The sequence below is a fragment of the Muscardinus avellanarius genome (genome assembly GCF_963383645.1).
Source record: "Muscardinus avellanarius genome assembly, chromosome: 1".
NCBI classification, from domain to species: Eukaryota; Metazoa; Chordata; class Mammalia; order Rodentia; family Gliridae; genus Muscardinus; species Muscardinus avellanarius.
The window spans coordinates 222,719,436-222,735,692 of NC_137786.1; the positions used below are offsets into that span (position 1 = coordinate 222,719,436).

The 16,257-nt window shown below is 33.6% G+C and overlaps 2 protein-coding genes across 2 annotated transcripts in view; one reads left to right on the forward strand and one right to left on the reverse strand.

Moving 5' to 3' along the window:
- LOC308259896 (uncharacterized protein) overlaps positions 1 to 3,714 on the forward strand; it is a gene marked incomplete at both ends in the record, with an annotated part of 28,405 nt that extends 24,691 nt beyond the window's left edge. The window contains 2 exons of the mRNA XM_080691219.1: positions 1,672 to 1,714; positions 2,756 to 3,714. Of these exons, the coding sequence (XP_080547345.1) occupies positions 1,672 to 1,714; positions 2,756 to 3,714 (1,002 nt within the window). The remainder of the gene's footprint in view (positions 1 to 1,671; positions 1,715 to 2,755) is intronic.
- Positions 3,715 to 11,534: 7,820 nt separating this feature from the next.
- Positions 11,535 to 12,527, reverse strand: LOC308259903 (olfactory receptor 5T9-like; the record flags this gene model as incomplete). Its single annotated transcript, XM_080691232.1, has 1 exon — positions 11,535 to 12,527. The coding sequence occupies one exon, from the start codon at positions 12,525 to 12,527 to the stop codon at positions 11,535 to 11,537; it is 993 nt and encodes a 330-aa protein (XP_080547358.1).
- Between the last annotated feature and the right edge of the window lie 3,730 nt (positions 12,528 to 16,257).

The window sequence follows — 16,257 nt, forward strand, 5'->3', positions numbered from 1 at the left end:
GCTATATTCCTGTCTCAGCCTCTCAAGTGCTGGAATTAAAAATATGCACCACCATCCCCAGCTAAGAAAACATTTTTGTATCTACAGGATAATTGATTTAATTATGTCAATGCAATATTTATGATATATTCTGATTTTGTGTACCTTTGTTTCCTTATCTTAGACAGTGCCCCCCAAAATATTTCAGCTTTATTCAAACAATTTAACGGCTAATGTTGAGCTAATTATGTACAAAAAGTCTGAGCTTTTGACTACTCTATCAATTGGAGAATGTTTACTAGCCTCAGGATTGATTTTTATCTTTCTCTCTTCATGTTCTATCAAATTTAAAAAATCAAGTACAATAAAATAGTAAAACACATTGCATTTGTTTTGTATATGGATTATATAGATGATACTATCACAATGGAGAGCTAAGCCTGCATCATTTCTAAGATGTCTCAAAGGGCCTAAGAGATGGTGAGTGCTCAGTTCAGTTAATGATTGGACACTAATCAATACATAATGCATGTGGGGCATATAAAAGCTTGATATAACATAGGCCAAGACATATTATACAATTGTAGCCGTAAAGTGAGGGTAAGATGCTGAATACTCAGTCTAATAATAATGAAAATATACACATACACAGCCAAATAAATACCACTATGCCACTAAGAGAAATAAGTGGGAGAAAGTACAGTTATGTGTACCAGTTTTAAATGTTTTTTTTTTTAATTTTGGTTTATCCCATTTATTTAAGCGAACATGTTTACTTCCATCATTGAATCCTGCTTTTAAATGTAAATTGATTTTTGGTGAAAACTTACGCTTTCATCCCTAATAGTGTCAGTTATAATGTATTTCCCTGTAAATTTCTTCTCCATACTTGTTATATTTTCCTGCTTTGATAACTATACAATGTCAACATTGTAACATAAATTTATATAATTTCTATGTGAACATGCAAAAATAAATGTATTTTTTATTAGAAGCTGGATGCGGTGGTCATATGTGTAATCTCAGTTATCAGGAGACTGAAACAGGAGGGTTGCAGGTTCAAGACCAGAAATTTGGGAAGACTCTATTTGAAATAAAAAAATAACATAAAATTTAAAAAGGGTCTAGAATATAGCTTTGAGTTAGAATGCTTCTAAGTTCAATCCCCTGTACCATAAATAAATAAATGAAAAAGTAAATAAATAAACATTAAATAAGTAAACAAAATACATTAGAGCATCAGATAAGAAGAGCAAGTGATCTTACTCCTCAGTGAGGGCTTTCTAAGGGAAAAGGCAAAACCTTTGCTATTTTCATTTTTAAACTTTTGTCCTTGGAATCATGCCAAGTCATTTTCCTTGGAAATTGATCCCTGAGGATGACCCAAAGTTGCATACCATGAATGCCCTGGAGTTATCCATGTGAGAGGCAAGGCACACACCACTCTTAAATTCACTATCGCTCCATGATATTCTCTTCACACAGAACTTCTTGATGAAGCTTCCATTTAACCAAAACCCGGATAATATTTCTTGGGTGATTTAATTTACTCCAGAATAACAAAAAAATGAATGCACAAAAATATAAAAACAAATTTTCTCAAGGAAACCAATGCCATATTACAGAAATAGTTATCTCAAATGTTTTTCATTTTGTATTTTTGTGAAAACTTTTAAATTGCCAAACTCCTAGATGTACAACACTGGAAGAAGTTTTCCACCAGCTTTGGGTCAGAGTAAGTATTCATTTCAAAAGTTGAGATTTTTTTTATTACTTAAAAATTAGAATAGGCCACTTTTAGAATATTTATACACAAATCCTTTGGATCTTGCTCTATGTAATGTTGGATTTTGTGAAAATAAAAATGTAGGGTTGATAAAAATGAATAAGCAATATGCCTATTTAAAAATGCAAATGAATTTTCTATGATCAAGTTAGGAAATTATTATATTATATATTCTGGAAATTGATACGATATGTAGTCAACAATCCTAAGGTACTTAAAGACACATGTGATATTTATTTGCAATTAAAGTTAAAATATATTGGAATCAAAAGGAGAGCAAATGATATATAAAAACTATTTCTTGTCATTGCTCAGGCTTGCTAAAATTAATTAAACTTTTTGCTGAAATTTGCTGTCAATGCTCGGGTTTGCTGAAATAAAAGCACTGTATTATGACCCTGAATTCAGATAAGTTACATAAAAAAAAAACTCTGTGCCCTTTTTCACTTAAAATATGTTGTTAATAAGCCGGGCGTGGTGGCACACGCTTGTAATCTCTGCGCTTGGGAGGCTGAGACAGGAGGATCACACAGGTTCGAAGCCAGCCTCAGCTACTTAGTGAGGCTCTCAGCAACTTAGTGAGACCATGTTTCCAAATAAAATATAAAATGGGTCTGGGAGTATAGCACGGAAGTAGAATGCCTCTGAGTTCCACCCCCAATACCACCACCAAAAAAAATGTTGTTAATAATGGTTGGTACCTATAGCATAACATTTTTCATGTGGGTTTAAGTGTGTTAATAAGGAAAGCATTTAAAAGAGTATCAGGTTCATTATAATTCTTTAATTATGATTACTTCATTGTATTATATCCAAATGACAATGTGTCTATTTCCATAATTGATCATTGATTCTTTCCAATGCTATTTTGTGATTGTTATGAATTTATGAAGGCACTAAATCAATTATATACAAGCTGAGCCAGTCACATAAATAAAACCTTTCCGATTGTTCTTGCTAAGGATCAACTTTGAATTCTCTCCCATTTAGAGCAACACACCATGAGTAGGTGGAACAGCACCAATGTGCCTGACTTCATCCTTACTGGGCTGACAGACTCTGAAACCATCCAACAGGTCCTCTTTCTGCTATTTCTCTTGATCTACCTGATCACTGTGTTGGGGAATGTAGGGATGATATTGATAATTCTCCTGGATCTCCAGCTTCACACGCCCATGTATTTCTTTCTCACTCAGCTGTCATTTCTTGACCTCAGTTACTCAACTGTCATTACACCTAAAACCTTACAGAACTTACTGGGTTCCGTCAAGAACATTTCCTTTGTGGGTTGCTTCGCTCAGATGTACTTTTTTGTGTTCTTGGGTGCTGCTGAATGCTTCCTTCTCTCCTCGATGGCCTATGATCGCTACGTAGCTATCTGTAACCCTCTACACTACTCAGTTATTATGTCCCCAAGACTCTGCTGTGCCCTTATCACTGTTTCATATATGATTGGCTTCATGGATTCCTCTGTCAATGTGCTTTGCATGAGCACATTGCATTTCTGTGGCTCCAACACAATCCATCACTTTTTCTGTGACACATCACCAATCTTAGCCTTGTCTTGCACTGACATATCTAATATCCAAATCGTGATATTTATTTTCGCTGGTTCCACCTTGATGGTGTCCCTTATCACAATATCTGCGTCCTATGCCTCCGTTCTCTCTACTATCCTGAAAATTAATTCCACTTTGGGAAAACAAAAAGCCTTCTCTACTTGCGCCTCCCATCTCCTGGGAGTCACCATCTTCTATGGCACTATGACATTTACTTACTTAAAACCAGTGACGTCCTATTCCTTGGGAAAGGACCAAGTGGCTTCCGTGTTTTACACTATTGTGATCCCCATGCTGAATCCACTCATTTATAGTCTTAGGAACAAAGAGGTGAAAAATGCTATCACTAAAATTATCCAAAAGAGAGAGGCTTCCAGGCAATCAACATAAGAGTGATGGATGTGAAGGATTTTAACTCTTATTTTCTCTCTTTCCTATTGGCTCTCTCTGGTCTCTCTACAAGCATTTGAAGCTTGGACATTCCCATCGATATGTTTTTAGGAATCCATATTATAACTGGAAATCATAAAATATGTGTTAAATCTATAACCTAAATAAGTGTGTTATAAGCGCCACTTGGGTACAAAATGAGAGAATATGGTTGTCATTTCTTAAACCTATATCACTCAATATTCGATGAAACATCCAATTTTAGATAATTTTATTATAAAAAGAGCTATCTGGGGACACAATGATAAGATCATTAATGGCCATTCCATTTATAATATGAAGAAATAGAGCAAGGTGGGCAGGAGCACTTGTTTCAGAATAAACCATTCCAGAATTGAGATTCCAGATCTGCTACTTCTGTGGTAGTGCAATCCTTAATAAATTACTAAAAGTTTCAGTCTCAGTTTTCCTAACTCCATAAGATACACAACATTTTAGAATCCATCTGAGCAGAGAATGGGTGTAAAATATGTAAAAGAGTAATAATACATACTGGCCTTCATCATTAGAATACTTCTATTTCTGTAATATTTTTAATGCACAGTGCCTATTTTAAAATATTTACTTGTGTTTTACATTTTACTTTTTTGTGGTACTGGGAATGAAATTCAGAGATATCCTACCTCCAAGCTATATCCCAATCCTATTTTTTATTCTTTACTTTGAAACAGGGTTTCACTGAGTTGCAAAGGGCCTCACTAAGTAGCTGAGACTAGCAGATTACTTTTAATGGAACATGGTATGTAGCTGAGTGGTTGAGAGTTTGCCTAGCAAGCACAAAAGGTACAAAGCCCTAGGTTTAATCCTCAGCACAGAAAAAATGGGAGGATAGAGAAAAAGTTAAATTTGATTAATTTATTGACAAACACACAAACAGCTAAAAAGAGGAGAAATCAATAGTTCCTGATCGGGATTTAAAATAAAGTAAATGTTAAAGTATGACTAATTTATAGGAAAACAGTATATGGTAATGTAAGAGACAATTTTGAAAATATAGAAAATTATTAAGGAAAATAGAAACACTCTAACAATTATTGACAGTTTTGTGCATGTTCTAGATCAATAACTGAGAATTTGACTTTATATATGAATAGTTCCACTTTGCAGTTTTCTGTATTCAGTTTATTCATATTTTATAATCTCTTTTTTATTTAAATCAATGTGTACATGAACAAAATCAGGACTCTCACGTTGCAATGTGTTGGACCTTGTTAAATTTACCATGCTAAAAAATTACATGTGAAATTTCCAATGTGTGCACCTGTGAAACATTTCTAAAATATACTTCTCTGTGACATGTCAAAAATCTTTAGCTAGCTGCTTCATTTTTTCTAATTCTTTAATAATGTTCTTTAAAAAAGTTTTAAATTTAATATTTGATTATTTTATTTTTATTGTATTTATTTATTTGGTACTGGGAATTGAACTCAGGGGTGTTTCTTTCTCTGAGTTAAACCCTGAGCCCTATTTTGTTTTTTATTTGAAACAGGGTCTCTCTAAATTTCTAAGGCTTGTCTTGAATCTATGATCCTCTTGTTTCAGCTTACCAGCAACTAGGAGCCACTGTGTCATGGTTTATATTCCTATATTCAATTTAAAAATTTGTAAAGAAAATAATTGACAATAAAATTATATTTTGTGATCAGGTGTAGTATTAAAATTGTCTTTAAGTATTTTAATCTATATTTTCTGGAATTGTAATGTGAATTTCTCTCTGCTATTTAAAAGTTATATTGGAAAGTATACTCCTGTTTCCTAAATATATATATTTTTTACATTTGTTTAAAATTATGATTTCATAAATTATTTTTAAATCTATTTTATAAAATAATATTTGTTTATTCTAAATGCTGAGAGTTTAAAGAGAAACCTCTTTTAAAAACTAATAACAATCTCCCATGAATTAAAAAATGCCACTGGGCGTGGTGACGACGGCTTTTAATCCCCGCACTTGGGAGGTGGAGACAGGAGGATCACAGGTTCTAAGAGACCCTGTTTCCAAATAAAAAAAGTATAAAAATGGGTCTTGGAGTGTAGCCCGAATGTAGAAGGGTTTCTAGGAACCCCAGTACCACCAAAAAAAAAAAAAATGCCAACTAACTTTTTTGAATCTTTAAAATATATATATTTCTTTTAATCTATTTGAGATTTTTCTTTTCCTATATAAAAGTCATATAAAATTATCATGATTTATGTTTGCTTTGATATAAATGATTATATAATCTGTATTTGTGGGAATTACTATTTGTTTTAGCTTGTAATTAGAATGTAATAAACATTATTTAATAAATATGGTGCTTGGCTCATGTTACCTTGCAGCCCTTGTGATAGAAAAGTATCTGGTCTAATTTCTAGGTCTGTGATCCATCTTGAGTTGAATTTTGTGCAGAGTGAGAAGAATCTAATTTCATTCTTATTCTATAGCAAAAAAATAGCTTGATATTGAAATAAATACAGACACACAGACCAACATAATGGAATGGAAAATAAAAGAAACAAATCCTCAGGTTTTTTACAAAGGTGCAGAAAATATATGCTGGAGAAAATAAAGCTTTTTCAACAAATGGTGCTGGAAAAATGGGTGGTCATATGTAGAAGAATAATATTAGATCCATATGCCTCACTCTGTACACATTTTAATTAATAAAACAGATTGTCAAATCCAGTGGAAACCACTTCTTCAGTACAATTAAATGTATTTTTTTTACTTTTTTTTATAAGGAAATAAATATTTTCAATACTTTCTAAAGTCTTATTTGGATACTGAATAATAAAATTGGTGATATAAAAAGTTTGGAAAAAGAGCAGGTGTGGTGCCACATGCTTGTAAAGGCTGAGACAGGATTGCACAGGTTTGAAGCCAGCCTCAGCTACTCAGTGAGGCTCTCTGCAACTTAGTGAGACCCTGTTTCCAAATAAAATATAAAAAATAGATCTGGGAGTGTAGAATGGATGTATAAAGGCCCCGGGTTCTATTCTTAGTACCTAAAAAATTGCTAAATTATTTCATTTCATATGTAGCAACCTTAAAAGCAGGAACTCCATAATTAGGAAACTTTGTTCTAAATCCTTACCTTACTTAAGAGGATTATGATACAGAAAAAATTACCTAAAGTTGTTATGCATGAAATCCTCATCTATGATAGAAGATAATACTGTAATCTGGTACAGCTATTACCACAGGAGGCCAAGAAGCTAGCTCTAGCTTTCCTGGTACTCTACAAGTACTCTGAATCAAAGTGTCAGGAAAATAAGTTTTACTCAGAGTTCAGGAGGAAGATAGAGGAAGCTTTCCTGAGTCAAGTTTAAATCTGTAGAGAACTCAAGGGTAAAGGAAACTTTTATAAGATTAGAGAGAGCAAAGTAGAACCAACCCAGATGTGTATAAATAGATGGACCAAAAAATTATGAGATATACAAACAGAGGTATTCTTGAAGAGCATAACATCATTTGCAGTAAAATTGATGGACCTGAAGAATATTGTGTTAAGTGAGATTAGTCAGTCACAAAAAGAGAAGGGTCGCATGTTTTGCATCCTATGTAGAATATTGAGAGCGCCAGAGAACCTATCGGTCTCAGCTTTCTAGATGTCTATCATGTCTGGGAGCCAACCCTTCTTAAGCCTTTATTCTTAGTTTGAGGAAATTGAGTATTCAGGAAAACAAGTTAGCAGGAAGCTTTCTTTATGTTAGAGGGGGTTATGTTTCAATAAAATAAACATTTATTAGAGTTATTATGAAGAACACAAGGATTAATATATGTATATATAATTGTCTAGTATCTAATAAGAAGCATTTGTGTGTAAATTACTAGTATTGTGAGAGTAAAATTACTTCATTACTCCTAGGATTTCTGGCTAGATGTAAAAATAAACTAGCTAAGATAGCTGAACTGGAGAAAGCATGCAAATCTACTTATTGAAAGTATTACATGAAAAAAGTAACTGCTGCAATAAAGACAAAAATATCAGTAGATTTATTTCCATCTTTATGTCTGATGATGAATGGACAGATGGACAGTTGTGTAGAAATGCTATTAAATAAAAGAATGTAACCTATGGAGAATAGATTGGGAGAAGGACCTAACAAGACTTGTCTCTTAACGATTTTCTTTGGCCTCTCTGTATAGCAATTTTTTTTTTCTTTGAGTCTAGGTTGAGAATGGGGTTTGGAGGTTATATGACATATGTTCATGAAAAGTAGGTCAAATAATTTTCTTTTTGGCTACTTGCACACAGAAACGTGGTAGAACGTCAAAGTCGTAATTTTAGGCTTTCAGAGGTGCTTTGGGGAAAAGAAGTTCAAGTTTCTATGACCTCTCCTCTTGGAGAAGAGTTTTAGTTTTTGTGGCCTGCCTGAAGGGGGAAAAGAAAACCAAAAGAACAAGAGCAAAGGGAGAAAGTTGGAGAGATTTCGCTTCTGAGGTCCTTTGGATTGCCTTCTTTTCAAAGTTCTCTGCATGCCAAGGTGCTATACTTTGATGTAGCATGTACTGGCTGAGTCCCTATTTTCCTGCATTCTGAAACTCCATCAGAGGTTTCAGAAAGGCTAGGCATAGTGGTACATCCCAATACTTGGGAGGCTCAGAGAAGAGCATAGGAGATTCAAGATCAGTCTCATCAATTTAGCTAGACTCTTAGCAATTTAGCAAGACAATAGATTGGAGGTGGAATGCCCTGGGTTCAATCCCCACTAGCACACAAAAACGCACACAAAAGAAAATTCAAAAGAAACAAAAGCTGAGCTGGTGGCTGTGGAAGTGAGAGTTGGGTTAATACATAGGTGGCAGATGATCTGCAAAAGAAAGAATATAGATAAATAAGTAGAAAAGAGTATATCTGAGTCCATTGAACAATCTAGGTGCAAATGAAAAATGCCATGCCTTATTGACTCACCATTATTTAGTAAATATTTTTTGTGTGGTACTAAAGATTGAACCGAGGTACTAAAGATTGAACCGAGGGGTGTTTTGCCTCTGAGGTACATCTCCAGCCTTATTTTATTTTTCATTTAAAACAGGGTCTAACTACGTTGCTGAGGCTGTTTTCTCAACAGATACTCCTGTATCTGCTTCCCAAGTACTGGGATTACAGACATTACACCACACCTGACTTTTGTAAACATTTTTAATAAATCTTATATTTCAGAAAAAAAAATATGCCTTGGAGATACAATTGTGAGATCTAGCAGACATAATACCTATCTTTATTTAAATTATATTGTAATATAATTACCATATTACATGAGTATATAATAATATATATATATATAATAATCAAATCTTTAAAAAAGAATATGCCAATGATTCTATTTTTTTATTCTTTATTTTGAAACCAGGTCTCACTGAGTTGCAAAGGGCCTCACTAAGTAACTGAGGTTGTCCGTGAACCGTGATCCTCCAGTCTCATCCTCCCAAATGCTGGGATTACAAGTGTATACCACCTAGCCTGGCAATATGGAATGTTAAAACAAAGAAACACTTAACTTCTCACAGTAGTTTAGATTAAAGTTTAAAGAACTCTATATTAATTATCAAGCACACAAAATATTTATATAGCCCAAAGCCTCCATACTCTAAAGACAAGTTTTCAACATAATAAATAATTTCTAGGAGATAGAGAGAGAAAAATGCTAAAAACTCCTTAAGGACAAGAAAGGATAGTACAATGTAAGCCCTGACCTTGCTAACCAAGTAACACATCTGAATCATAATTCTAACAAGGAAAACTTTCCCCACAGAGAGAATTGGAGGGCCTGTGCCTGCATTGGGTTGGGGGAAGTAGAAAGATTATTGGATAAGCAGGATGGGAGGAAGGAGATAACACATTCTTATAAAAACTGCTCAGTGATCAAAAGCTTTCAAGGCACTCCACTGCATCCCTCTGATACAGTGGTTTGATTATTCTGTCCCTTCTTTCCACCTGCGTAATAATAAAATTTACTTCAGCTTGCAGCAGTATAGTTCTGGCTATTTTTTCTAAACTAGCTTAAAACAAGAACCCATGTCTACATCTCAAACCTTTACACATATTAATTTTTAATATTCTAATAATGTTTCGGCACATTTTAATTGTACATTACAGGGGCTAATAGTGATAAATTTATATATGTAAGTAACATTATTTGGTCTGCTTCTTTGCCTGAACTTCCTCTCCTTCCTCCCCAATTTCATCCCATTACTCTACTAATCTACTTTATTTCATACAAGTGACCATAAATGATCATAAACTGAAAAATAATGTTAAGATGGCTTTGAATAGCTTGGTTTTTATAATTTAAAATTTTGTCTACAATGTAGCCAATATTGTGTCTCTAAAAATTGCACTTCTTTATTTTTCAGTGAAATTTGGAGTATGGATTCAGCCGCAAACATTTGCTTGTTCCACAAGAGATGCATGATTCTTTTATATACAATGAATCAGAAGAAATTGAGGGCATAGTACTGAACACTATCGTTTTGAATCTTGAAGGCACATTTAGAATAATCTCATAAGAGGTCCTTTGTTTTAATTACTAGGATTTGATGAAAAATTTCTATTAGAATCAAAGTACAGTCACCACTCAGAGTTTTATCAAAACAAAACTAAATGTCTGCTCATACTGCCTCATTATATAAACAAATCTTACCAAAATATAAAGAGAATAATAATAATGAAGAATGAGTGTGAGATTCAATAGAAGGGCAGTATTCCTATTTTCTGACCCTTGTGTCGAAACTTTGTGTAATGATAACAAATGTCAGATAATTCCTCACAGAAAAAGGACAAAGGCAAGACTAGGAACTGAGCAAGGAATTAGTTTATGTGCAACAGTACTCAGTACTTCGGATCAAGTATCATGGCATTTAAGAAAGCTAGCTTTCACCTGGGCCTTGTGGAGCATGCTTGTAATCCCTGCGCTTGAGAGGCAGAGACAGAAAGATTGCGCAGGTTGGAAGGCAGCCATGCTGGCTTTGAGACTTTGTTTTCAAATAAAAAAGTATAAAATAGATCTGGGAGTGTAACCTGGAGATAGAAGGGTTTCCAGGAACCCCAGTACTACAAAAAAAAAAAAAAAAGAAAGAAAGAAAGGAAAAGAAAGCGAGCTTTCAGATCTTGAAGTACCTAAATATAGTAGCCATGTGTAGGCTCTTCTTTATATTAGAAATACATATATATTTTAAATTCTTAGATATACTCTCAATAAGTATTACTTTCAATTTTTTAAGTTTCAGAAAGTACATACTCATGTATGTGTTTGGAAAGGGAAAAAGACTGAAGAGAAATAGAAGGACCTATGGTTTGGCATGTACATATGTCTGAGCATATGAGAAGTTGGACACTGCAATAACATTTAACAGAACATGGATTGAAGAATGAATACTTAAATTTATAATAAAGACTCATTATAGATGATATGAGGACATTTTAAACCATAGAATCCTGAGAAATATCATTTAAACAATTTAAATATAGCCATTGAAAATCAAATTATACAACGATTAAAAACAGCAATATATGCATACAATGAATGCTTAATACAGATAAGTTTGAACTTGGGTATCAGTATTGGTATTGATATTACTTTTGGAGCTCTATCTCAATATATAGATATCCAAATGGTACAATGTATTAACATTTCTGACTTGCTTGAGACTAATTCATTCGTTATTTGTAAATATTCTATACATATAACATGATTTAACTAATATCAAGCATTTTTCTTAAGTTTCAGATCATACAATATATATTTACAACCAAGATTTTATCCAGAATAATTACTCAATTTTTAAAATGCACTTTATTTAAGATCCAATTTTTTTCAAAGAATTTTTTCATTGCCTCTTTTACATCTTTGTTTCTCAAACTGTAGATGACAGGATTCAACATGGGAATCACAATGGTGTAAAAAATAGACACTATCATGTCATGCTCCAAGGTGTAGTTAGAACTTGGTCTCACATACATGAAGAGGATTGTCCCATGATAAATGGACACTCCGGTCAGGTGAGAGCCACAGGTAGAGAACACTTTTCTCCTCCCTTCAGCAGAACGCATCTTCAGAATGGCCATTAGGATGAAACCATAGGAGATGAGGACAATCAGGATGGTGACTATCTCAATAGATCCCACAAAGTAGAAGAGAAAAAGCTGGTTTGTGTGAGTATCAGAACAAGAAATAGCGAGGAGAGGAGGGATATCACAGAAAACATGCCTAATTTCATTGGATCCGCAAAAGGACAAGCTAAATGTAGCCACTGTATGCACTGTGGCATGGGCAATGCCTCCAGCATAGGAAGCGATGATAAGTGTCACATAGATCCTGGGAGACATGCTCACCAAATACAGAAGTGGGTTGTAGATGGCAACATAGCGATCGTAAGCCATTGCAGCCAAAAGAAAGCATTCTGTGGTGCCAAAAGTAACAAAGAGAAACATCTGTGTTGCACACCCAAGAAATGAAATGGATTTATTATTTGCCAGAAAATTGATCAACATTTTGGGAGTGATAACTGTAGAATAGCAAGCATCTAAGAATGATAAGACACTCAGAAAATAGTACATGGGGTTGTGGAGACGGGAATCCCCAATAACCAACAACACTAATCCAAAATTTCCTATCAGAGTGAAAACATATATTGCTAGAAATAGTAAAAATAAGAAGACTTGCAGGTCAAAATCATCTGTGAAACCCCTCAGTACAAACACAGTGACTTTGGTGACATTCTCCACCTCAATCCTGTGTAAATCCATATCTGATGATATCCCTGACATCTTGGTTAATATTTGGTTAAGTTCTAAAGGCAATATTCTACAAAAATAGTCAATCCAATTATGTCCTCATGTATGTATCTCAAAAAGGCATAATAAAATCTTTATCATTGAAAGTATAGAAAACGATGCAAAGGCTGGCTTCAAGTGGGTACATCACTCTGTAAATAAATTGAAGAAATCATTTTATTCTCTTGTTGGGTATATTGGTCATGTAAAAAAAATCATCCACTTAATTTGCTTTATTTTCTAACCTACATTCATACTACATTGCCTTAAAATCTACCAAAATTAAGCTTTCATCCTAGGTTCCTCATAGAGCCCAAGAAAAGACTTTCTTTAATATTTACATATTTTGAAATGGAAGCAACCACATTTCTGTCATTAGATTGATTGTAGTCTAAGAGAAAAAAGCAAGGTGAGAATTATTGAATCAATACTTTCACTTAACCAGAAAATTGGATAAATTAGGCTTATAATTCAATTTTTCACTACCATTCTGACCAAAGCATTTTAGGTTCTCTCTTTTCAAAATAATCCCATTTCATTAGTACCTAAGGGACAGTGATGGGAAGAGCAAAGGATGTGCCTTCTTCTGGAGGTAGGTATATCTGGTAGGCAAAGAAAAACTGAAAAATACAAGCAGTACAAAAATGCTGTGTGCCTATACAAAATTATTAACATTGATCTCCATAACATGTACTAAAATGTAAGAAGAAGGAGAGGGGACAGGTAGGATCTAAAGTGACGTTTCCATCACTCTGAACCTCATTATGGTGGATAATTCCAGTGTGCAAATAAACATTTCTTTTAATTTAATTTTTTCACTTTTTTAGTATAGAGAAAATTGCCATCTTTATAAATGTTAGTCCAGATTGATACAATATCTTTAGAGAATAATTTGACATTATCAAAGTCAAACGGTATTTGTACATCTCACAATTTTACTTCTAATGTTTGTCCCATAGAATTTTGGTGTTTAAGAATATACCCTTTAAAAGATTACTTATAGCATGATTTGAAATGTGCAAAAATTAAGAGTAACCTAAATATATATCAGCTGGAAATTACTTTATGAAAAGATGAGAATATTCTTTTTCTTTTAAAATTTTTTTATTGGTTCCTTGCACCAATATAACTTAGTGGAGTAAAAGATGTTACAAGCATACATGCACACACCACTCATTCAGCCCTTCCCCAATTCCACCCCTATCCCCTTCCCCTTCCCTCCTTCTCATATTTTTGCTTAGTGATTGACAATGATATGTTTGTAAATGAACATCATGTGCACTCCTTCTCCCCCCTCCCATCACCCTCCCATCAAGGTCTCTTTATTTGATCATCTATGGTTTCTACTCCTTTGTCTATTTGAACTTCTGATGTCTTTTTTGACATTATTATTATTATTATTATTATTATTATTATTATTATTATTATTATTTATTAGTTGCTTTTTTTTTTGCTGTACCGGGGATGGGACCCAGGGGTATTGTACCTCCAAGCTACACCCCCAATGCTTTTTTTTTTTTTTTTTTAGTCTTTTTAATTTTGAAACAGGGTCTCACTAAGTTGCAAAGGGCCTTGCTAAGTAGCTGAGGCTGTCCACAAACCGTGATCCTCGGTTCTCAACCTCCCAAATGCTGGGATTACAAGCCTGCGCCACCATGCCTGTTTTTTTTTTTTTTTTTTTTTAACAATTTTTTATATTATTCATGTTTGATGTCTCAATTCATGTACTTATTATACAGGCATAGTTGAGTACTTCTATCAAACAATTCATGTTCATTTATAAAATTAATAAAGTTCTTTTGGACTTTCTAAAATTACTATTCATTAGCCGGGTGTGGCAGCGCACGCTTGTAATCCCCGCGCTTGGGAGGCGGAGACAGGAGGATCGCGCTCGGAGCCAGCCTCGCTGGCTTAAGAGACCCTGTTTCCAAATAAAAAGTATAAAATAGGTCTGGGAGTGTAGCCCGGAGGTAGAAGGGCTTCCAGGAACACCAGTACCACCAAAAAATAAAAAATAAAAAATGAAAAAAATTTACTATTCATTAAATATCACCCGATAATAAGTAATAAAGTTGTCATAGATGCTATTGCTGAAGGAACAAAACCACAATATATGCCACAAGTGAATAAAAATGATGAAAAGACATCTGTATATGGACAGAATTCTTATGGTATTGACATATAAATATTAAATACACCATAATCTAGTGCAAAATTCAAGCATGAGGATTGGGTATATAGTTGAGTGGCTGCATGCTTGACTAGCATGCACAAGGCCTTGGGTTCTATACCTAGTAAAATACACACATACATAAACACACACACACACACACAGACACACACACACACACACACACACACAGACACACACACAGACACACACACACATCAGATTTCAGTATTTTTGCTTTAGTTTTTCCTTCAGCATATCATTCACCAAAGTGTATTCTAGATCTAATTTTAACAGGCAATTAAGCAGATCAATGTAAGTGAAAATAAAAATATATGAGCAATTTCCTGTAAAATATACTGATAGATATTTTACTAATGAAAATTTTCCCAAAATATATATGGACATGTTGAGTTACAACATGACAAAAATTCCATCTATATTTATAATATTTACTCTTGTGATATTTTTGAAAGAAGGCAACTGTGAAAAATAAACAGAATTATTTTAGACTCTAAAACCTATTACAAATCTCAAGTGAGAAGTGGTGACACATACCTGTAATTCTAGTACTTGGGAGGCTGGGATAGGAATATCATATGTTTGAGGCCAGCCTCCACAATTTAGCAAGACTCTCAGCCACCTAGTAAGATTATGTTTTACAGTAAAAAATGAAAAGAGCTGGGGTGGGGCTTAGAGGTAGAAGTCCCCTGAGTTTAATTCCCAGTAACCCCCTTCCACACACACAAATGTCAGATTGAGATTCGCCACTTAATGACAGAATGAGCTTGTCAGATTTACTCCTTCTCAACTAAAGAATAACCAAGATTGACCAAAATTTTCAGTGCCATCTTATTAAACTACATGAAAAATTTATTATGAAAATCATGTTTTGCAAAATTTTAAATGTATATTAAAGGTAAAATATATAATATATGACTTCCTAAGGTTAGTATACTATAACAAAACAAATAATTATTTATGAAATCTTTCCTCATGACATTGTGATTGACCACCTAATGGGCCTCAAATAGTAATCTAAAATTGTGTTATTTTAGTTAAAATGTCTTATATTACACATGATGTAAATATATCTATACATGTGTATGTATATTAAGATGCCATTCTAATGATTTATACATAATATCCCAATATTTTTTATTATCCTCGACCTTAAAATGCATCTTTGTCACTTCATTCTTCCCTGGGAAAACCATTAAATAATTTAAATAATTAGTATGTTTTTCTGGCCAGTGTGGTACATAAATGTTATTCTAGTATATTGGAGGCTGAGAGAGGAGAATCACAGGTTCAAGGCCAGTGTGTGGTAACTTAGCAAGACTGTTTCAAAATAAAAATAAAATAGAATTTGGGGTGTATCTCAGAGAATACTCTTGAATTCAAATTCAGTACCACACAATAATAATAATAATAATAATAATAATAATAATAATAAACAATAATTGTTAGCATGGTTAATTAATCCCTCCTGCGATTTGAATACTTCTGTCGAAAATATTTATTAAATTGATGTTTGACCTTGGTTGTAGAGAA